The sequence below is a fragment of the Rhea pennata genome, chromosome 3 (assembly GCF_028389875.1).
Source record: "Rhea pennata isolate bPtePen1 chromosome 3, bPtePen1.pri, whole genome shotgun sequence".
Lineage (NCBI taxonomy): Eukaryota > Metazoa > Chordata > Aves > Rheiformes > Rheidae > Rhea > Rhea pennata.
In genome coordinates this window covers 49656496-49678771 of record NC_084665.1, presented here as the reverse complement: position 1 = coordinate 49678771, position 22276 = coordinate 49656496, and the positions used below count along the sequence as shown (strand labels likewise).

Here is a 22276-nt window from a genome sequence, read left to right as displayed (position 1 = left end):
AGGAAAAGCACGAAGCATGAAGGTGCTTAACTGAAAGTCTATTACAAATGGCAGCATGGCTATGGATATTTTGATAATTAGATAATATCAGATATTAGATAAGTATTAGATAAGAGGATGGAGAAGGACAGACTATCACAAGTCTGGAAAGGGAAAGTGAAAAGAAGCAGTATATGTTTGATACAACATGTAAGAGAGAGACAGAAGAGGGACATAAAGGGAGAGGTGGCAAGGTCAAAACAGCATGCTAAGAAACAGAGGATTGCAACAGCAAGGTCTAATTAGGCTAAGATTGCTTTTGTTACAGCCTTGGAAGGGGATGTTGATGTGGTAGGGTGATTGCGCAGACAATAATATTCAGTATGTGGGCAGATAAGAATGGGCCTGTTTGGGGGAAATTCTGCAAATAGAATTTGCAAGGTTTAGGGTTTGTCTGTATTTCACAATGGAGTTTGGTGATAGAAACATGAGAGCTAGCTACTCAACAGGTACATGTGTGCAATAATAATAGATGTACAGACCGAGATGAAGTCAATGTTGAAATTAACATTCAGGTGATGGGACTGATGAGTTCTTGGTGATTGAAAAAGGCATACAAAGTAATTTGGCTGGAAAATAAGGACTTCTGCTGTAGCCCTTTAAAGTTTAAGGTGATGGTTTCATCTTGTGACTACCTCAAAAGAGGTCAGAGAGATGAACTAAAGTTTTAGTTTTGATAGGTTTGTGAGAGTTGTAAGAAAGACAGATATAGTCATAGTCTGCATAAAGTGGGGTATACATTTTTGGCTGAGAATACTCAGAGGTGGGGTTGGGAAAGGAAAGCTGAGAAAGGCACAGGGAAATCAACAGTGGAGTCCTGGGGAACCGTTCACAGAAGGCAAGAGTGGAAAATGATTTCGAAAGTATGAGCTAAAGAACGTTTGAGTGGCAAGTGGATGGAGTTCCAAAGCAAGGGATGACTGCAAGAAGATGATGCTGAAACTGGTTTAGGGTGGAATACTTGATTTCCCCTTAACTGTAAACTTCGGCAAGAGTAGTTCTTGTTGACTGCAAGAAACTGGTCAGTGAAGGTCTGAAATGGAACTGGAGTAGATGAATTCTAGACTAGCTGTAAATGGGTAGTGAGTTCAAAAATGAGAGGGAGGAGGAAGACAGGGCAATAGCTAGAGAGATGCGTATTTTTTTTAACATGGGAGAGCTTAAAACATGCTTGGAAACAAACCTGCTCTGCTTTGTTCCCTTTGGCTATACTAGTGGCTATAACTAGTAAATTGAACTGTCTCACAGTGTTCTCTGGCTCAAATGGCACCTGTCTGCACGCAGGGGACTGCAGGGACTAGCACTGGTCCAGCATCCAGGAGCGTCCCACTGTCATTTGAGGCAGATGCAGGGTTTGCATTGGTATTCTGTGATGACAATGTAGATAGTTCCAAAGAGCTAGAAAATGCCCGTTTGTATTGGCATAAATGGCAACAACAAGCTTGACAGATAAGAGAACAGAGCACTTTGTCCGTGTATCTACTGCTGCTTGATCTTGTGTTGTAACATGCACCAAATGTAAACAGGATTTCTGAGGTCTCAAAAGAAACGTTAGCCCCCTCAAACACGGTACTGAAGGCTATGCACATCTAGGGTGCTTCTGTTAGGCCCTCCTGTGCTTGGTGTTTGAGAGCACATACAGCCAAGCTTTACTTAGCAACCAGGATGACCAGAAACTTTCCTATGTGCACATGTATGTACATATATCCATATATGTACAGCTATATATGCAAACGTATGTGGTGCAAACTTGTAACTACACCACCTAACCCCATGACCCTAGAGGCCAGAGCTTCCGAAATTTGAGCGACGGCCACAAAACTCATGCAACTGTTTCCCACTGCGAGCCCACGCGAACTGCCCGCCCCTCCGCTCGTTGCGGCCGGCCCTGCTCCCTGACGGGGCCGGGAGCCCGCAGGCGGGACGGCCGCCTCGCCGCGGCCCCTCAGCGCCGCAAAGCCCGCCGGGATGCCAAGCCCCAACGGTCGCCGCCGCCGCGCGCCGCCCGCTGGCCGAGCCGGGGCGGCGCCTGCGCCCCGCCCGCGCGGCGGCGCCTGCGCAGCCGCGCGGCGGCCCGGCAGGATGGAGGTGGTGCTGGCCGACGCGCTGCTCGCGCGGTGCGGGGACCCCTGCGCGCTGCTGCGCGCCGTGTGCGCGCCGCTCTCCGCGGAGCGCGCGGAGGCGCTGCGCCTGCTCCTGCAGCGCCTGGCGGCGGGCGGCCCGCCCGGCGCGGGCGAGGCGGAGGCGCTGCGGCGGGCCGCCTGGGAGGTGGCGCTGGAGCGGTGCCGGCCGCTGCTGCGCGGCGGGGAGGCGGCGGCGGGCGCGGAGCGGCTGCGGCTGGCGCGGGCGGCGCGGGGGGCGCTGCGGCACTGCGTGGAGCTGTGCGGGGCGCCGCTGGCGGCGCGCCTGGCCCGCGACGCCTTGGCCGAGCTGGCGGCGGGCGGCGGGCCGGGCGCCGAGGCGGCGGTGGAGGCGCTGGTGGCGGCGGCGCCGCGGCTGGAGGAGCCGGCGCTGGTGGAGCAGTGCGCGGCGGCGGCGCTGGCGCTGCTGCGGGAGGAGGGCGAGGGCGAGGCGGCGGCGCTGGTGGCGGCGCGGCTGCTGCCGGCGCTGGGCGGCAACGGCGCGGCGCTGCGGCGGGTGTGGGAGGCGCTGGTGGGCGGCGGCGGCGGCGGCGCCCCGCCGCGGGCGGCGCGGGCGCTGCTGGCGCTGAGCGCCCTGGGCGAGGCGCTCTTCGGGGCGGCGGCGCTGGACGCGCGGCTCTGCCCGCGCTTCTGGCGGGTGGTGCAGGAGGGGCTGACGGAGCGCGACGGGCTGTGCCGCAAGAGGGGCCGCTACCTGCTGCAGCGCGCCGTGGACGCGGCCGCCAGCCAGCGCGCCGAGCTGCGCTGCCCCGCGGGCGGCCGAGACGGTACGGGGGGCTCGGCGCGGGGCTAAAGCGCTTGGGGGCCTGCTGCTTCCAGGCCTACTCCTCGCCCTCCACCCCCTCGTTGTCCCAGCTGTGGGGGGGGGGGGAGCCGTAACTTAGCCCTTAGCGGGGGATGAAGGCTGATTTCGAAGCTTCCAATAAAATAGGATATATATATATATATATTAACATCAGGCATGCACACAAGTTGGCATGGGTGTACGTGCTTCCCTCGGGAGCACACTTCTGAAGCTACTTAGCCTGTCTTGTACCCTTCCATAAAATTAGGATGTTCCGTGTGACTTTTCTGAGGTTGCATTGATCTTTGGGGAGAGTTTGATTTCACTGTTCTGGTGCCTGAGTAATCATTTTAAGACCTGGAACACCAATAGATGCCATGCGACCCTGGTGCTTAGTGTGGTAAAAGCTAGTGTGGGCTCTTGCCCAGCGCTGAGGGCAGAGTTTGCACCTGGCCTGGCGCGTTGCAGCCCCACTGTTTGAAGGGGATGGGTTAGAGGGGAGCTGTAGGTGTAAATCTGATGCTGATCAAATTTATCAGACTTACCAGATTAATGCTGATCCTGAGGGGTGTCATCATATTTTGCTTTTTAATCAAATGAGCTGACTCAGAAGATGCAGGGGCAACTGAGTATGTTCTGCCAGTTGCTACGAGGAAATTATAAAATGAAGGTCTTGTGGCCATGCATTTCCATGTAGAATTTTTTATAAGGGACTTTCAGAGACAAAGTTTTTTAGTTTCTGTAGCAGTTAAGGCGGGGTGGGGAGAAACAAGGTATGCTCTCCATCTTAAGTCAGGATTTTGCATTTAATTTAGTATGTTGCTTAAACGGTACTCCAAGAATTGTGTTTAAATAACTTTCTTTTTTTTTTTTTTTTTTATTTAGAATCGAGTTTGTTTTGGTGGTCTGTTGAAGAAAATGAAAAACTTCTACAGTTTTGGGAAACTTACATTTTGGTAATGGAGACTTTGGAAGGAAACCAGGTAAGGGCATCTTAAAATCTAAGCTTATCAATTTACGTAATATGTTATTTCTAGTGCAGATGCTATGAACATTTATTTAAATAAAATCTATCCATTTTTAACAATTGAGGGTGTTTCAAAAAATACACTTCTTAATGTATATGTATTTTAAATTAAATTTTGAACATGGAGTGCATGTCATTCATTTGAAATAAACTTAAAACTCTCATCTATCTTATAACTCAGTCTACTGCTTTAAATAGAATTGTTAAGAAAGGAAAACCTGGATTGCAACTTGTTGTAAGACCATGGGTACTGTATATTTTAGGATTGTCAGGGAAATTCAGACTATAGCACTAGGTAATGTCTTTTCAATAGAATCATAGAATCAGTAAGGAGATCATCTAGTCCAACCTCCCCGCTCAGCAGGATCACCTAGAGCGTGTTAGACAGAGTTGCATCCAGGCGGGCCTTGAAGATCTCCAGAGAAGGAGACTCCACAACCTCTCTGGGCAACCTGTTCCAGTGCTCCGTCACTCATAGTGAAGAAATTCCCCAAATAGAGGGCACTGCATCCTTAAAGTAAAGCTCAGTGAGGCCTTGGGTGAAAACAGTGTTGCTTGACTGAAAGTCCGGTGTTCTTGGCAGAAAGTTTCATGTTGACTTCAGACCTATATAACTGCATGGTATTGTGGTATTAATTATCATTTGTGGCTCCCTTTCTAAATTTATTTGATTTTATTTGTGTGTAATTGTTGTATAGTTAAAAGAAATAGCGTTTGTCAAAATGCTTTATTTTAGAGTTTTGTGCTCTTTCGTTTGAAAACCCTGTGTTGCAGTTCCTATGAATAAAGTCATTAGTTAGGAAGTTGTATTTCTGTGATACAGTAGCATAAAATTATATCTTTTTTTCTCACTGCTAAGCTAAGATCTTAACACATAAGTGTTAGTACCAAATCCTTGGATCAGTTGTGCAAGCGTTGGCTCAGAGTGTACTTATTTACTTAGATGCAGTTATATTACCAGTTAGTTTATTAAAGCTCTTTGTAGTATATTCTAGCCCATGACTAAATGCTGGATTTTAGGTTTGAGATGTAAACATCTGATTTGCATTGCAGATCCATGTCATAAAGCCAGTGTTACCAAAGTTAAACAGTTTGTATGAGCATGCTATATCAGGGGAAAAAGGTAAGATAAAACTATTCTCAAACTCTTTGTGAACATTAGACTATGAAGTCTGGCTTTTTATTTTCTTTCTAGTTTTAGTAGCAGCTTTTGTTATGTTTTGTTTCTCAAATCAGCTGTTTTCTGGGTGGCCGCTGTGCCGTCATTTGTGAGTCTGCTCTGTGCACGGGTAGCTTGGCATGTGGGCACAGGCATGACCATTCTGCTCAGAGATGTAACAAAAAGTGTACAGCAATAAATCTTAACATATTTCATGATAATGCAGGAATTCTGTCATACTTTTCTGTCAACTAAGACCAGCTAAATGGTTCTCTTTCCACTGTGATTTTATTACTTAAGCTAATGTGAAAACAAATGAAGCCAGAGATTCCTAGGCTAGGTCTTCTGAGCCAAGTTACCCGGACAACTCTGTGAAAGAAAAGAGGAAAAAACACAACCAAAACTCAGTAGTAGGGGGAGTGAGGAATAAAATGAGTGCTGAGACAGCACAGTGAAGGATGTAATATGATCTTTTATAGAGCAAAGTGGAGCACATCTAATTAAGTAGTACAAGTTAGAAGTTAAAATTCACAGATTTGTAAAGTGGAAAGATGGTTAACTGAGTGTTACATGTGAATATGTTATTGGGATAAGGATAGTTGCAGAAGAGGACCTGTTTCATATTTATTAGTAGTTTTAAGTTGTAACTACTAAAATCAAAGAGTAAGTTTTAAAAACCATGTAAATATTTATTTGTTGTTTTGGAGATCTGTTAAGAGTATTGTTATAAGTCAAATAACTATAGCTGTCAATCTGAAATGTGTTGTGCACTGTCATGTTGACTAGGATGTCAGTAGCTTGTATATTAGTTTGATACATTTCCTTAAAGTATACAGTTGCTTAAATCAGCATGCTAATGTGCAACTGTTGCTTCTATATCAGCTTAGAAGAATTTGCTTGTGTAACAGGTTGTTGGTTGTTTCACCCATCTTGGCACATGTGCATCTATAAAAGAATGTTTGAGAGTGAAAATAAAACATTGACAAAGGAAGGCGTTCTTCATTTTCTGGAGCTTTATGAAACAAAGCGTCTTCCAAATTCACTTGAGTTATTGAAGGTAAGGGTATTTTCTCTGTTACTTGCCAGAAAAAACATGTTTTAACTTTTGTCCATTACGTTACTACATCAATTGTGTTGAAATTAGACAAACTCTAAAAAAAGAAAATGCCCTTATATTTAGCTGTACAAGTGATAACAATGTTTGTAAGTGGTGAGTGATGTCAAATAAATATATATACATACATATACATACATATATATATATATATATATATATATTTTATATATATATAAAATGCCCACCCTAGTGGGAATGCATGTTAAAGTGTAGTCAGTTATCCCCTGTGTTTCAAACTAATGCTCTCTAACTGAAGCTAGCTCCCAGTTTATTGAAATTTCTTATCAGAAATGAAGATCTCGAGGTGGGAATATTGATGCTTCAGATTTCTGGAGTCCTTGAACCTCTCCAGAACTGTTGATTGTCTTTATTGAGCAGAGTTTTGGGTAAACTTTTTCAACAGACCTTAAGTCTGTGCACAGCGTCTTCTACTCAAGGAGAGAGTTTGAAGATCCATTTTTTAAATGTACTTGTGACGAGGTTTTGAATATCTCTGTGGTATAATCAGTATATTACATATTTTACATATGGAATGAATTACTGTAGATTTAAGCTAGTTTTTATTAGTATTGCGTGTAGGTTGACTCCAACCAATCTACACCTTAAAAAGGAGTGGTCTATATTGCACTGTTATTTCTTCTTTGTCTCCTTCATAAAAGGAGACATTTCTGCTTTCTACAAGTTAAGTCATCCTCTTGACAGCTGACTTGAAAACCCGTCAACTTTAAAATAAATAAATACCTATATTACACATCTGTACATACATACACATATAAAAAAAAATGCGTATAAAAAAATCCAGAATCCTTCTAACAGTGTTGGGCTGTAGTCTTTCTGCTATTTCATATTTAAATACCTTTTTCTCTTTTTATACTGAATGCCATCAGTTCCCCCATCCATTTTCTGTAATCATTTCTTACTTGCCGTGCCTTTCACAATGCTCTGTGAAATGTACCTAATAAAAAAAAAAAAATTTTTGCTTGTTCATTCTCCTGCTGCCATTTCTCTTTTATTCCTTGTGCTTTGGCTGCTTCTTTTGCTACTACTGAGAAGAATGTTCTCTAATTTCCGACTCTTCCTGTCCTTTTAAGAACAGGTGAAATAATTCTAGTTAGCCTCTGTGTAACAATTCCTTTTGAAAATACATTTGGCCATTGTTGTTTTCTTTTTATCAGTTTGTTATTGGGCCATTAATGGATGCCCTCTCAGAAAGTTCTCTTTATAGCAGGTAAGATATTGATTATTAAATATGTTATTGGAAATGTATTCTAATAATGCTGATTTGAGTATGTTGGTAAAATCCTGCATAAAGGAAAACACATTAATGTAAAAATGGTGTGTGTTAAATTCCCTCATAGGAAAAGAATTTTGCTGGAAAGGTGGGTGGCTATGAGTAAAGTGAAATGAGTTAAATTTCATCCTAGCAATAGTAACATAGGGATGCCTCAAGGTCCCATTTCCACCTGTAGTTAAAATATTTATCTGGAAACAAAATGAGATATGATTTAAAAAATAATAATTTAGTGAAGTATTTTTTTATATTCCCTTTTTGTTGCCACAGAGGAAAAAAGGACTGTTCTAATTGTTGCAAATTCATAATTGATAACAGAATTTTTCTTGCAGTGCATGATTATCTTTTGGAATGAATGCTTTTTCACAGGAAACTGTTTGAGCAGATAGTAGCTTGTAGATATGTAAAGAGCAAACCCTCGCTGTAGGTATGTGAAGAGCAAACCAAAGATTGAGAAGTTGCAGGTTGCTATGCATTCCTTGTACTGATGGCATTTGGTCCTTTGTTGTATGGGAGCTACTGGGAAGGAGGAGTGAAGTGCTGACTGCCTAAGTGATACAGCTTGTGTTAGAGCTAGCAGACTGAAACTCATTTCGGTACAGCGCTGGTATAGCCTTGGTTGGCTGGCCTTGTTGGAGAGGCAGCTAGAAATGTTCACACTACTTCTGTACTTACAGAAGAAAGAGTTTGTGACTATCGCTTGCTAAACTGATACAGAGTTTGGATTTGGTGGTTCTGGCTGTCTGTATAAAGCGTAGTCAAAATAGACTGTTTTTTCTGAACGTGACAGGACAGATGTGACTTTTCCTGTTCAGGTACTTGCTGCAGTTATGCATTTATCTCAGAATTAGCTAGCTGCAGTATCATTTACATGGGCATACGCTTCTAGAAAGTCAGGAGTTCTGAGTGTCTGGTGAGCTTTAATTGGAGGTGTGTTCAGGGTTGTGTTGGATCAGTGCTTCATAGTCCTCTGTCATCTCTATTCCTGATGAAGCACGTGTTGGGATATACCTCAAAGCAGGGGAGAGGTACATGTTTCAGTATACTGAGAATACGCAAAGTTGTTGCAGTTAATGTAATACTTTATGACTATCTTATTCTAATCCTTAATAGTTAGAATTCTGAGACTTCAGATGTAATACAAGTTGTGTCTGTCTGTCTCGTGGAATGTTTCTTGAATCTTTACTTGAAACTTCATACACTAATCAGTAATTTTGTTTAAATTGACTTTATAAATCTGTTTCAGAGAGAAATCCTTGCTTCTTGGCACACTTGTGTAGGTAACTCGTCTTCACTACTCTCCCAGTCAAACTAGCCACATCCACACTGTACATCACTTGGACAAATTGTCTTGTTGCATGGGCCTTTGTAACCTACTCACCCAGATGCCTCTAGCATACTGTGAGTGCCCAGCATCAACTTGAACTGGCAGTACAGTTTTGTGCTTTGGGCTCAACATACAATACTCTTGATAGTGGGCAGCTTTGCTTGAGGGTGTGCTTGAATTTCTGGGTGTGATGATGCCACACCACATCCTTGCAGGTGGTCAGGGAGATGCTTACTCTTGTGACCTTCCTAATCTTACTTCTTTGTTGGATGCTGTTGGAAAACTGGGCTAAGTGGAGGAAGCAACCTGATGCACTCCATCTGTGTAGCCTATTGGAGCAGTATCTGGAGTGAATTAACCACTGAACCATGCTTTATTTTTTGGTTTGTTTGTTTAAGGGCAATCCTAGTTGAAGCTGTTAACATATTAGTTTTGTATTTGATGTTTTAAAACTCAACAGGACACCAGGGCAGTTAATGGGAGCCTGTCCTCCTTTAGGATTGAGGTTACAGAAGTTCTTGGCCACTTATCTCATGCTTCTTCCAGATGAAGAAAAAGGTATGTTTCAATTTCTTGTTTCTGTTTTTTTTTTTTTTTTTTTTTTTTTTTTTTTTTTGATAAATCAAATAGAAACCATGGATTCATTATCTATATGTCATGTAAGCATTTAGCACCCTTTTCCTGCATTATTTGAGGAAAGGGAGTAGTTGTTGTGGCAATGGAGTTCTCAAAGAACAGAGAATTACTCAAAGGCTTTGGGAGATGCTGCAGTATTAAACTACCGAACTGTTCTAGGAGAGACTAAGGCAGACTTAGAGAGGGGAAAAGAAAAAAAAAAGTGAAGATTAACAGTATTTGCAGATTCTGCAAGATTTGCAGATTTGCAGCATAGGTAATAGTGTGGTATGCAAAATCTTTAGATCTATTCTAATTTTCCAGTGTTGATCACTGTGGTGTGAGCCAGTCTATCTGCTATACTTCTTAGTCATAACCTCTGTAACTAGGCATTACAGTGCTGAAGCAGAACCTGAATCCTTGTTTCTCTGTTGTGATGATGGATGCAGTAAGACATCTGAGATGTCCTCCAAAGTTTGATGGTAGTGTAGACTGAAAGAGAGGAGCAACTTTGGACAGACCAGAATCTAACATTTGGTCTGATGGGATGAAATTAGGGTAGAACTGGCTCTACTCAATATATCATATTGACAGGTGTAGATTCTGGTACGAAGCACACCTTATGTGTTTGTAATGCCGTAGATGTCCTGTTTATTTATTGTGTCCCGAGGCATGAATTTTCTTTCATCTCAAAATGAAGAGTCTGTAATTGGTAGCTCTGGGAGATGGCTTCTTCAAATCATAGCTGCAGTGTCTGTCTGGGCTTGCTCCGGCCATACCACATCCAGTAGTCAAGTCTGGTGGAATCCCTGTGTACTTTGTTCTGCCGTCATAGACACTGAGGAGCAGCTTAAGGAAAGCATTGCCACATGCTCAGAATAATCAGAGTTAAAATTTGTTACTGAAAATGAGGAAGAGCAAAGATCACCAACATCAAAATTGTTACTATTTGCTTATTGTGCTTTCTTTTAAAATGTGACAGTTACTGACAGACTTCTCTTTTGCATATACTTTTTCTTTTTTAGAAGTAATTGGGAAAATTATTCTGTTGTCTTTCACTTATTTTTCATAGATTGAAGTGCAACTGGTGGCCTTATTTTGCCAGTTGAATTTGTACTTGTATGTTTCAGAATCAGAACCAGAGGACTGAGCCATTTTTCTAGCTCAGTCTCTTATTGCAGTCTCAGAACTCTTGTCTGTAAAATTTTATTTATTTTTCCCTTAAGCTGTAAGTCAAATAACAATTGGTAAGCCTTCCTATTTAAAGGCTGGTCTTGCATTTTTAGCTTAGGCAATGCAGAAGTGATCCTAAATGTGCAGCATGAATGCATCATAACAATCTAGCTGGTGTCTTTGACATTTAAATGCATTGGAGAACAAGAATTCACTCCTGATTTCCTGGTATGAAAGCAGAAGTTTATGCAGAAACAAGCTAATCGGCTAAAGTATTTCTGTAATATTACAAGCTTGCTGCACAATGGTACTTCATGTTGCAGGTGTAAATGTTTGTTTTCTGTTTGCTTTTATTTTTTAGGTAGTTTTCTGTTAAAGTTTATTCAGAAGATGACAAGTAGGCATTGGTGCGCTGTTCCCATTTTGTTTCTTTCTATGGCACTAGCATGTATCCCTGCATGTAAAGTATTGGGCACTGATGGACTTCATGCTCTAAGGTAAAATGCTTACTGCATTGGGATGTTTTATACTGCTTATAGAGAAATGCGCTGAACATCTAGAAAACCAGGATTTAATTCATGTTCGTTAATTTGGGGAGGAAGTGATGATTACCTGTGACAATGGAAGGTTCTCCTTTTCTGTGTCTAGTTCATAGAGGAAAACAGTTTAATAACTGTATTTATCACTGCATGACTTAAAAATGTATGTTTTGCATTTTACTTACTTGTCATAACTACTTTTTGGCATAGTTTTCACTGGTCTTTGGTACTTACTGTTAAGTATTAATGTTTGTTTTTACTCCTTTCTAAGTATATTAAAATCTTGTTTAATGGCAGCTAAGATTACAAAAATCCAAACTTGAAAGACCTGTGAATAAAAGCTAGGCAAAAATTTTAGGCATGCATATTTTCAGTAATACACACAATGTTTCCTAAGTGTCAGCTTTCATTTCAACAGGTAATAAAAATCAGTAATTATTCCAGTTTAATTAAATTTGAATTTTGAATTAGTATTTTCCAGTGGTCTACGAGATATCGGGGGAAAAAGTAAGTTATGAAAAGAAAGGAATGGTTAACAGATACTTTCTTCTGCTGATTTAAAGAAAATAAAGTTTTTTTTTTTCAGTTGTATGCTAGAGTGAGAATTGGGCATACATATATCACTGAGAGATGGAGATACAATATTAAATTAGCAGTTACACTACTAGCTATGTGAACATTGAGTTTTGTACTTGTGGTTTTTTTTTCCGTGTTTCTGATGTTGTCAGGTATATCCTTATCCAAGTTTTATTTTCAGTTTTTCAGAATAAATTTAGAAATAGTCTTTGTTTTGTATTGTATGCTGTTTAGGATTTTGGATTGTATGCTGTGTTACTCTTTGTGGAATACATTTAATATATACAATCTAAATAGTTATATATGAAAATGATTAAACTTCTTAAATGTATATTTTCTACGGTGCATATTTGTCTGCTTGCAGAGATGTCCTTCAATGTACTATGATTACACATCAGATTTTACTGCGAGGAGCTGCTCAATGCTATCTTCTTCAAACCGCTATGCATTTGACAGATGTGGTGAGTTTTTCTTGCTAGTGTAATAAGAATATACTGCCGCTTTTGGAAATTAAATGTTATATAAAAATTTTATGCTAAATACAACATGGAACAGCTGATTTTGCTTGGTTAGTAATTTTGTTAGTGACTTCTTAAAGGACAAATGTTTGTATTATGTAAGTATTTAGTAAGCTTGTGTTAAGTCTGAATCTTTAGAATGTATTTTTCCTTTTTCATCTGTTCATTTATGTTTTGATGTAGGGTTTTTATGCACTACTTATGTAACAATATTCTATAAGGGTGTGCATCACAAACTTGAGTTTTGGCAGGTAACTAAATAGAATTTCTAAAGTACCTGAGAGAATAGAAGTACTTAATAGCAGAATGGTAAAACTATCCGTAATGTTGAGATAGTAAGAACATAGTTCAGTAGTCAAAGTATTTGTGTTATAGTTGTTTTACACAGGCTTTTTTCTCAAATAAGTAGAGAGTCAGCATTCCCCTTTGATTATGGGCTTCCATGTTGTGTCCTCTGGTTATAAATCTGTCTGAGGAAGATTTCCTGTTGCAGATGTGAAAACAATACTTATTAGTGACAGAAGTTTTAGCTTATGTACCTTCATTTAAAAGATGTCATTACTGGATAGCACTATTCTTTCAGCGGTTCATGAACTTTCAGTGCGTATTGGTGTTGAGATAGGTGTAATACTTCAGAAATTTGATTTTTTTTCCCTTAATGAAGGTAGATTGGCATCTAAGGTGCAAAAAATTAACCTGTGCCATGGAAAGGTAAATGTCAATCTCTTCCTTCTGAACCTTTGCCAGATGAAAGCAAACATCCCTAGTCCTCACTTAGATGTTATCAGTTGTATATTGTTTTGGCAACTATTGTATCTTAATCAATTTCTTTAGGAGAAAGTGTCCCTCCCAGAAGTTGCAAGCTTTCTTATGTCCCTTAGAGCAGAGGAGTCCCTAAGGAGAGATACTATGTTATGGATGGAGGTGAGAGCTGAAGCTTGTTTTGTGTTAATCAGGTATCTTCTAATACCTGTACAAATCTAGGATTTGTTATTGCTAATTTAATGTTTAAATAGCTATTTTTGCATTGACGCATTCTGGGAATTTCTGGATGTGGAGTCCTAGTGGTATTAAATATTTCACTCGGAAGCTGTGGGTTTTAATACTACAGAGGGGTCAATGTTCAGCAAGTTATTCAGCAGATTCAAAGCAGAATTCTGAGTTGTGCCACCACAGTGGGTGAAGGTAAGGAGTAGGGGGGAGTGGGAATTTGTCTTTTTCTGTCTTCTTGCAGAGATTCTTAATTTTGCAGGAGGAAAAGCTTTTTTGAGGTAGTTTCTTTTAGATTTTTGAGCAGTGCAAGTACTGCAGTGTATTTTTTCACTGCTCATATGCATCAGTTTGTCATGTTCCCCAATGTTCATGTCAGTGTTGCAGCTGTTGGGTGTAACCATTTTCAAATGCAAATCAGAATCAGTTTTTACTCAGACTTTTGGTCCCTGAATACTGGTCCTTTAAGAAACTTCATTGTGTTTATCACAGTCTCATCTTCTGCCTCCCTTGCTGTTATTGTAGGAACTAAAATCAGTATTTGGTAAGCCTGTACTAGTATGTGTAATCTCTCCCATTAGGGATCCATGCTCACTCCTCTAGATCGTTGGTAACTTCATGGAGAGAGTGCGAAGCAGGGCATCTTATGGAATCCACAGAGCCACGACTTGGGCTTCTCTCTCTACTTTTATTAAGAATACAAGATAGATGTAACATCCTCAGATGAAGCTGCTCTTGTCATCGGATTCTACAGGCAGTTATTTCTGTATATTTATATATTTTCTCTTCTTTATGGCTACTTTTTTATCTGCTTCCCCCCCCTTCCCCTCAACTGTCCTTTGTAAAATTTCATTTGATAGAAAAGAATAATATTTTAAAGTTTGATTTATCTTTAGAATGATACTCTGCTAGTACTGTGCATGTTTTCCCTTTCTTATTTTTGAATGTACTGTCTGAGATAATGTGGATTCTGATAGTCTCTGAATGGGCCGGTATATGGGCCAAAATTTTGTGTAAGAGCTGCCTCTGATTTGCATGTTGCTTGGATGAACCCAGCACTGACAGGAATAAAAGAGTAATAAATAAAGGAAATAATAAAGGAAGAAAAACTTGCTTAGCACATAAAGTAACATTGTGAATTTTAAATTTCCAGAGGATGTATATCCTGTATATTTCCAAGATGCACAATGGTGTGAAAGTGTCAAAGAGGAAATCTTCACATAGAGGATGTACTAGAATCAACTGAACAAGTAGCCATAGCTTTGGGTGTTGAAATTTATGATAAAGTGATTTTGCGTAGTGTCTTGTCATGAATGCTGTACATGTTATCCTGTTCAGTTGATTTTAGCAGAAGAGTTTTTTTTAAAAAAAAACGTAGCTCTCATTAGGTAGTACTTGGCCGTAGAAGTCCTGTTTGGTAAAAAGCCAATCATCTCAAACTAGCTTATTTGTAAGAACTGTTTTTTTTTTTTTTCTTATATTGATACTAATAATCTCCTTTTTTTGAGTCCACTGAATTACTGTCCAAAAGAACTTTTTCCCTCTTAGAGGGAAGTAGAGTGTTAGGCATCAAGGTAGCTCAAGCGAATATCTGTCAGAGTGTGGATTTGTTGATACAACGTTTTACATCTGACAGTGCTTTAGTGTACTGTTCTTACGTTGGTGAAATTCTGTCAGTACAGAGCTGGCAGATATGTTTAAATAGTAACGTACTGGTCTTAATTTAGCTTTGCAGTTGGCTGCAAGTGAATGACAGATGCTTCAGAAAGTCGGTAAAGTGTGATTTTGAGTGTCAAGAGATGTCATCACTGTGTTTGTATGTACGCAATCTTGTGGGAGAGTACCTTAAGACACCAGTATCCGAAAGTAAGTTAAATGTTTGTTTATATTTGCCTCTTAAATGTATTTTAAAAAAAGAATTAATGATGAAAATCCTTTGGTTTTTAGAAGAGTAGTGATGTTTACATTTTATTTGTTTAAATTCTACCTAATTTGTAGTATCCTTGATTCATAAATTCTGAAAGGACATTTTTCTTCACTGCCACATTTTAGATGATTGTAACTTAGGTTTATCATTTTCTTTCAGAAGGGAAACTTCATGTCTGTGTTTGAATACTTTGTAACTTGTGTAGTACTCAAAAATTTACACTCAATTGCATACTTGACAATTTATATATAGTTTTGTAATACCAAAAGTCAAATATCAAAAAGGGACATTTTTTAATATATACCTATAGGAAATAGAAAAACTAGGTCAAAAATTGCTGGTGATAACTTCATATGGTCCTAGAAGCTTAGCCTGATTGTCTTATGGGCATAAATGTTACAAGCATTTTTTTTTTGTTTATAGATATTTCAAGGTAAATTGAGTGTTAGAAATTTTGGCAAGTCTTCTCTCCTTCCTGAAAAATGTGTTTATGTGTTTGTCATGGAATTGCAGATAGTATAGGCTTCTGTGCTTTTCACTTTTTTAAAAATGATGATATTTGTAATTTTCTGGTTTGATACGCATCTTGATTTGCAAGTATAGTTTGATACACATCTTAATTTTTAAGCAGCCATTTGGGAAAATAATATGTATATCTGCCAAGTCCAGCTGCTTTGTGCTGGACCTCCAAAGTCTGTTTTGTTTCTAAATTGCCAAAGCTAAAAGCATACCAGTCAAAAAAAAAAAAAAAAAAAAGTGCTCCTGTATAAAAGATAAATGAAGACAGAAACTTTGGTTTAAGTTGATGTTTTATTTCCTCTTACTGAGCAGTTTTAGTTCCTTGTATAACTTCTGTTTAAAATTACAGCTGATGTTTTTGAAGATGCGTAACAGTTATGTTCTTGCTTAACATCATTTAAATATCCTGCTGTATTTCAAAAAAAAAAAGAAAAAAAAAAGTGAAAGAGAAGTCTATTGAGAGTCTGCTACTGCATATTCCAACACATTGCTGAAAATTGACTTCAGTGTAGAGACCAGTAGGATCACCTTTTATAAGGCATAGAGAAAATGCCACTGCCTTTGTTTGGCTTGTATTTAAATTAAAAAAAAATGCTAAAATGTGGCAGTAATACTAATGTTAACATTAGTTATTGTTATGATACTAATTATTATTATTAAGCTATAAAGGTAAAACAAAAGTTTAAACTAATGTGCAGATATTTTTAAATGCTGTGGAAACCTTAAAATATCTTTAATCAGGAGAAAATTGCTTTATGCCTGACTGGTTTGAAGCTAAGCTTGTTGCAACAATGATTGTGTTGGCTGCAGATGTGGAGGAGATGAGAAACAAATACTGGTAAGTATAAGTATCTTACTTTACAATTGTTTTTTTCCCTCAAATCCCCTCTGTTTCTTCTCCCAGGGTCTGATAAAAACCTACTTGTGTCCATCTGTTTGTTTCAGGAAACTTTGGGTTAACCTGATAGTTACTTACAGCTCGTCTAACTGTGGCTGCAAACTTACTGGGTAGCATTTCTAAAGATTAAGTGACTTTGAAACCTGTATCCTGTTTCCATAAGTGACTTCAGCACTTAAGGTAGATACTCAGAAGAAGACTTTCTGTTAATTTTTGTTTTTGTGTAGTGGAAAAAGCAACATAGAATGGATTGAACTAAAGGCTTTCTTGAACCCTCTTCTGGATGTCTTGATGAAACTTGGCAGTAATGCTTACATACCAACAGTGAAAACAGATAAAAGCCTACAGCTTCTGTTGAAGTTATTGCAGACTCGTTCGTTAAAATGTTCCAATCCACAAGATGGTTAGTGATATCTTCAGTATACTGTGTCTTATATTAATTATAGTCTAATTAAAAGCAAGGTATTTACTGTTTTAAGGCTATATTGTTAAATTAATACTAGCCTAGAAGTAATGAATATAAAAGTAGACAGTCTGGCGTATCTTTTATGAAGTTAAAGTGTGGGCTCAATTGTGTGGGGACCCTTTGAAGGTGTCCTGAGGTGTGGGAATTCAGAATCATAGAATCAGTAAAGTTGGAAGGGACCTCTGGAGATTTTCTGGTCTAGCTTGCTCAAGCAGGGTCACTTAGAGTATGTTAGACAGAGTTGCATCCAGGTGGGCTTTGAATATCTCCAGAGGAGATATTCTTCCCACAACCTCTCTGGGAATGTAGAGCACATCTATCAGAATTAGATTTGCAGTTACTTACAGTTTGGAGAATGCGACCAAACTATACATCATTACAGGCCCATTCTTTCTAATTTATGGATTCAATAAATCATTTAGAGGCTTCAAAAAGAAAGTAGTACAAAAACTCTAACTTAGTTACATTGGTTCTGACAGAACATTCACTTAGTACACAAAGCAGTCATGCTATACATACTTCTTTCTGAGTTGACTCCTACATACTTGTTTCTCTGCTAACACTGTTTAGACTGCAGTATACAGGCTTCCTTATGTTCTTTCAGGATATTAGGCATGATTCTAATGGGCATGCTTAGCTTACTTGATATAGTTTGACCTTTGTTAAAAGCAAAGAGGTGCCCACTTAAGTACAAGACTGTTAATCTGACTGTTCAGGAGTTTTGGCCCCCCACAGATTGACAGCCTCAACTTGTAGCTCTTTCAGGAGTGTCTGAACAAAAGTTACAGAGTCTTCACTACTTGTTCTGTTGAAGCTTGGTCAATATGTAGCCAGATTAGATTTATGAAGTTTTCATGAGAACAAGTGAAAATGGCAAGATAATTCTCAGGATGGGGATGCTCAGCTGGAAGAAGAGTAATCCTGACATTTGGTTTTTGGTTACCCTGATAATTTTTGAGTTTTCCTCAGTCCAGTGGTTTTAATAAATGAAATACAATAAATAAATGAAAGACAATGATTTCAGGTACTGCACTCCAGTTTCATTAAGATGTTGTTATGCAGGCTGTTACAGTTTATATTGTGGGATGATCTCTAAGTGCAAAGTAGATTCATTTCAGGAGAAACAAAATTGAAAGATGTGCTCCAACAGCTAGTGTTCATTCAGTCTACAGTACTGGACTAGAGCAAGCCTGAAGTAGAACGCTACAAAATGCATATAGAATGCGTGTTAGGTTTTTAGTACCAAGTATTTTACTCTGTAAATCACTTCCTTAAGTGCCACGCTGCTTGCTGAGGTAGACATAATCAATCTCTTCTGTTCCAGCAATTTTAATGCTTAACTTAAAACACTGAGTTCTATTGCTAGAATTCTTAAGGCAATGGTATTGTGTTGCTCACCACTACTTCATCCTTCTGAATGCCCATGGAGGTACGGTACTCAGCTCATCAGCAGCAGAGTATTTCAGGAGGCTTTCAGAATTGGACTTGTAACTGTTACATCCTTTTGTGTTGAGATGATTTAAGAGAATAAAAGTCATGGTTTTTTATTTCTTACAGTCTTTTCATACCTCTCCCTTCTGTACAGGAGAGTCAAGTAATCTCGTTTCCTGAGCTGTGAATTGACCATCTTGACAATGATGATGATGGTTTTTTTTTTTTTGTTTTTTTGTTTTTTTTTAAACAGCTTTGAAATTTTGAAATACAGAAGTTCTGTTGCCATGTTGATTAGAAAGGTGTTGATAAGTCCTATCTGTCAAGTGGAAAATGATAAAATGAGAGTGAAGAAAGTAATTTTTTTAGCTTGTAAAGCAGAAGTACTAACAATTGCTGAATGCTTTGTAAGAATACCATAATGGTATTATATATAAAGCAAAACCATTTTTCTAGAGATCTTGTTGCCCTGCTATTGTTAGACTTTGCTATTTTAAGTGGTTTTTTTATATACCTTATATTTGACAGCATTAGATGCTGTGAATTGGATTTTATTCTGTCTTACATTTAAAGAAGAATTTTTGAGTTTTAATTACAGAATACTCTTTAGTGATTTGAGATCATTTTTTAGAAGAAATTATGAAATGTGATAATCTGAGAGATTAAACTGTTCAAATTTGGTATGTAATAAATGTAGCACAATACCATTTTAATAGAGAAATTTGAAAATAAGCACAATACAGATTTACTTCTGGAATATGTTCATTATTTCTTGTTTTTTAAGGTCTTCTATATCCTAAAAATAATCATCTTTGTGTTAAGTGTAACTCAAGGTCAAATATATCCTCCACGTAACTCTCCTAACTACTGCAAGTAAAATTGGTTGGATACTGTTATTTTTTTTTTCTTCGCTATGCCCTCCATGTTGCAATGCCTTAGAACAAGATGGGCATGTAGAGGAGTTTAACTCTGTTTTAATATTGATATGTTACCTCTTTGGCTTCAGTGCCAGCTAGACATCACCCCTGAGGTATATATAGAAGGGTGTTTGCGGCTAAGTACATTTTAGCAGAGTGACCTTTTTCACACTTGTTTTATACTTGGATACTTTTGTTTGTGAAGCCCTATGCGCATGCATTGTATCTTGTAGGCTAGTCTTTTCTTATCAAAAGTCTTTTCCATTATAACCTTGTGTTCTTGCTTTTAATTTTAAGATGAGAAGTTATTTTAGACTGAAGTCTTACAAGATTAGCCTATATCCAAAATTGAATTACCTTTAAACAATGGAAAATGTTTTTCAGTTACATATGTTTTAGAAATAGATGATTGCATTTTTCTTGCATACAATTAATTGCTGAATATGGAAACTTTGTCTTTTATTGAAGAGTAAGTTCATGACAAAGGTTTGTTTATTTTGTGGAAAGGAGTAGAAATAGGATGAAAGTGCGTTAAAAATTGGAAAATTATACTTTCTTTTTTTTTTTTTTTTAATTTCACTAATTTGTAATGAAGCAGAGGAAAGGATGTCATCTGTTTGATTCTTTTGGCCCTATGGTTTATACTGCTAAAGAGTACAGAGCTGTTTTTCAAAGTATTTTTTGATACTTGAGTATCTATTACTGTATGACATTGCCATTGTAACCTAATTAAGTCCACACAATGTAATACAGCTCTATAACAAAGTATATTTCCGTACATCTATACATCTATCTTTTTTTCCACACAGATGGGGTATTAATCTTTATCTGGAAATATTTAATGACAGCTGTGGAGAGTATTCTTGAATTTGTCCTTCGGCGGCTTACTGCAAATGAGCTAAGTACTGTAAGTATTTGTTAAAAGACTTGCATTGTTGTGGCTTTGCTTATTAATTTCATTTATGAGTGCTTTTAGAACTTTTCAGATCAAATATTTATATACCTAGAAAATAAATTTCCATAAAAACATTTTTTGCAAAGTTTTTTGAATGAGCACAGTAAGAACACTTACAGCAAAAAAGGAGGTGTCCTCACTCAAAAATAAGGCAAAAATTCTTTCTGCATGTGGTTACATGAGTGAATGGCTTCATAAAGGTGTGAAATTATGATGTGGCAAATAAAGGAGAATGGGAGAGTAAAAATAAAAAGACATAAAACATGCAAGGTACAGGCATGAGAGAAAACCCAGTTAAGAGGAAGTGCAAGACACACCATTGTGTGTGTAGGGGTTGTAATACTGTAGTATGTTCTGATAACTGGGTTAGCTTTTGATACTGATTCTGACATTCAGGCCATGTTATGTGTTTTTCCTTGGCATTCCTTTGAGCCTTGTAAGGGAAGTAAATTTATGAATTAAAAGAAGCAGAGATTTCTGTCAGAATTCCAGACTTGCTTGACTTCCAAAGCCCTGAACTAGAGGGGATCCTAAAAGGTGAGAAGAAAGTTTGACTTTCTTTTAGTATTTTTTCCCCAAGGATGGTAAAAAAAAAAAAAAAAAAAAAGAAAAAAGAAAAAAAAAAACTGTTCAACTGCAGTGACTGTTCCTCTTTTCCTTCTGCTATCATTGTTACTGTTTTTCTCTCTTTTCAGCTTAAGCCTGCTGTTCTTAATGTTCTTAATTTACTCTTGCGTTTACTTTTTTTTTCCTTTTTTTTTTTTTTTTTTTTTTAGATTGGGGATCTGGATCGTTGTGATTTATACTTAGCTTTAATTCCAGAGATAGTGAATTTGTGCTTGCAAGTCAGCTGGAAAAAGGTACCATCTGTCAAGAATTTCATTTTTTCCCTGACAAATGCCTCTATTCATAATCTTCAGAAGACAAACTGTGAAGAGGTAATTTAATATGATTTACAACAGTAAAGATTGACTGCTTTTATACAGAAAGAGAGAGAGAGATATGCATATACCTGTGAATATTTTTAAAAAGTTTCCACACACGTTTATGTAATTAGTTGACAGTGTCATGTTAATGTGAAATACTTGCAGTGCATTTAAATAGTAAGTATTTTTAGTACTTTTCTACATTACCTTTTTTCCATCTATATAACTGAAGTAAAGCTTTATTTGTGGTGATGGACTATGTCTACTCAAAAGCTTTTTCTTCAGATATGAGTTAGTCTTACCTAGGGAATTACAGCTGACTCAAAACACCCTTTGGCATGTCTTAGTGTTAATGAACTATTGAATTTCTAAACTTGAGTATACACATAAAAAGAAATTCAAGAACTCAGTGTTGCTTTGGCTTTTCATGTGGTTGTGTTTGTTGTCCCTTAGTTGTAGGAAGTAGTTTAAGATATCTGAAACAGATTTATTTCTTTTACCTTTTGAACATGTATGTCATATATGAAGGAGGTTTAAACTAAGATTTGTTGTGCAGTATAATTCTTAGTGTTTTCTGGGCTGATTTATTCATCAAGAACAGTGCATAAAAAAAATTGTTTTAAGTACTTGATTTGTTAGGTTTCCTTTTCTAAGGAAACAGAGCAAGACTTAAAACTTTCTCTCTGGCTGTGTGAATTATGTACTATACTTTTTCTAGTGGTGTCTAAGTAAACATTTTTCAGTTCAGACTTAGTGTTCACTGGGGGCTTTATCCAGCTTCTGAATTCTGTGTGAATTACACTGTCATGAGGATTTCTTTGGTTGTGTATATACTACATCTTCAGTTTAAGGTTATTTAAAAAAAAGAAATAGAAAAAGGTGTGTAATTTACTAGATAAAGATGAGAAAAGCTTCTGTGCTCTACTCAGCTGAAGTACTTT

General features: G+C 38.2%; 1 protein-coding gene across 2 annotated transcripts in view; it reads left to right on the top strand.

Moving 5' to 3' along the window:
* Positions 1-2121: 2121 nt before the first annotated feature.
* TARBP1 (TAR (HIV-1) RNA binding protein 1) overlaps positions 2122-22276 on the top strand; it is a 41059-nt gene continuing 20904 nt past the window's right edge. The window contains exons 1-14 of one of the 2 annotated variants that reach the window (XM_062572270.1): positions 2122-2947; positions 3850-3947; positions 5045-5114; positions 6059-6207; positions 7443-7495; positions 9346-9443; positions 11035-11170; positions 12153-12249; positions 13141-13230; positions 15024-15162; positions 16484-16580; positions 16868-17043; positions 20264-20361; positions 21186-21347. In XM_062572270.1, the coding sequence (XP_062428254.1) occupies positions 2122-2947; positions 3850-3947; positions 5045-5114; positions 6059-6207; positions 7443-7495; positions 9346-9443; positions 11035-11170; positions 12153-12249; positions 13141-13230; positions 15024-15162; positions 16484-16580; positions 16868-17043; positions 20264-20361; positions 21186-21347 (2289 nt within the window). Of the gene's footprint in view, positions 2948-3849; positions 3948-5044; positions 5115-6058; positions 6208-7442; positions 7496-9345; positions 9444-11034; positions 11171-12152; positions 12250-13140; positions 13231-15023; positions 15163-16483; positions 16581-16687; positions 16751-16867; positions 17044-20263; positions 20362-21185; positions 21348-22276 lie in introns of those variants that run through there. The other variant, XM_062572271.1, reaches the window with a different exon arrangement.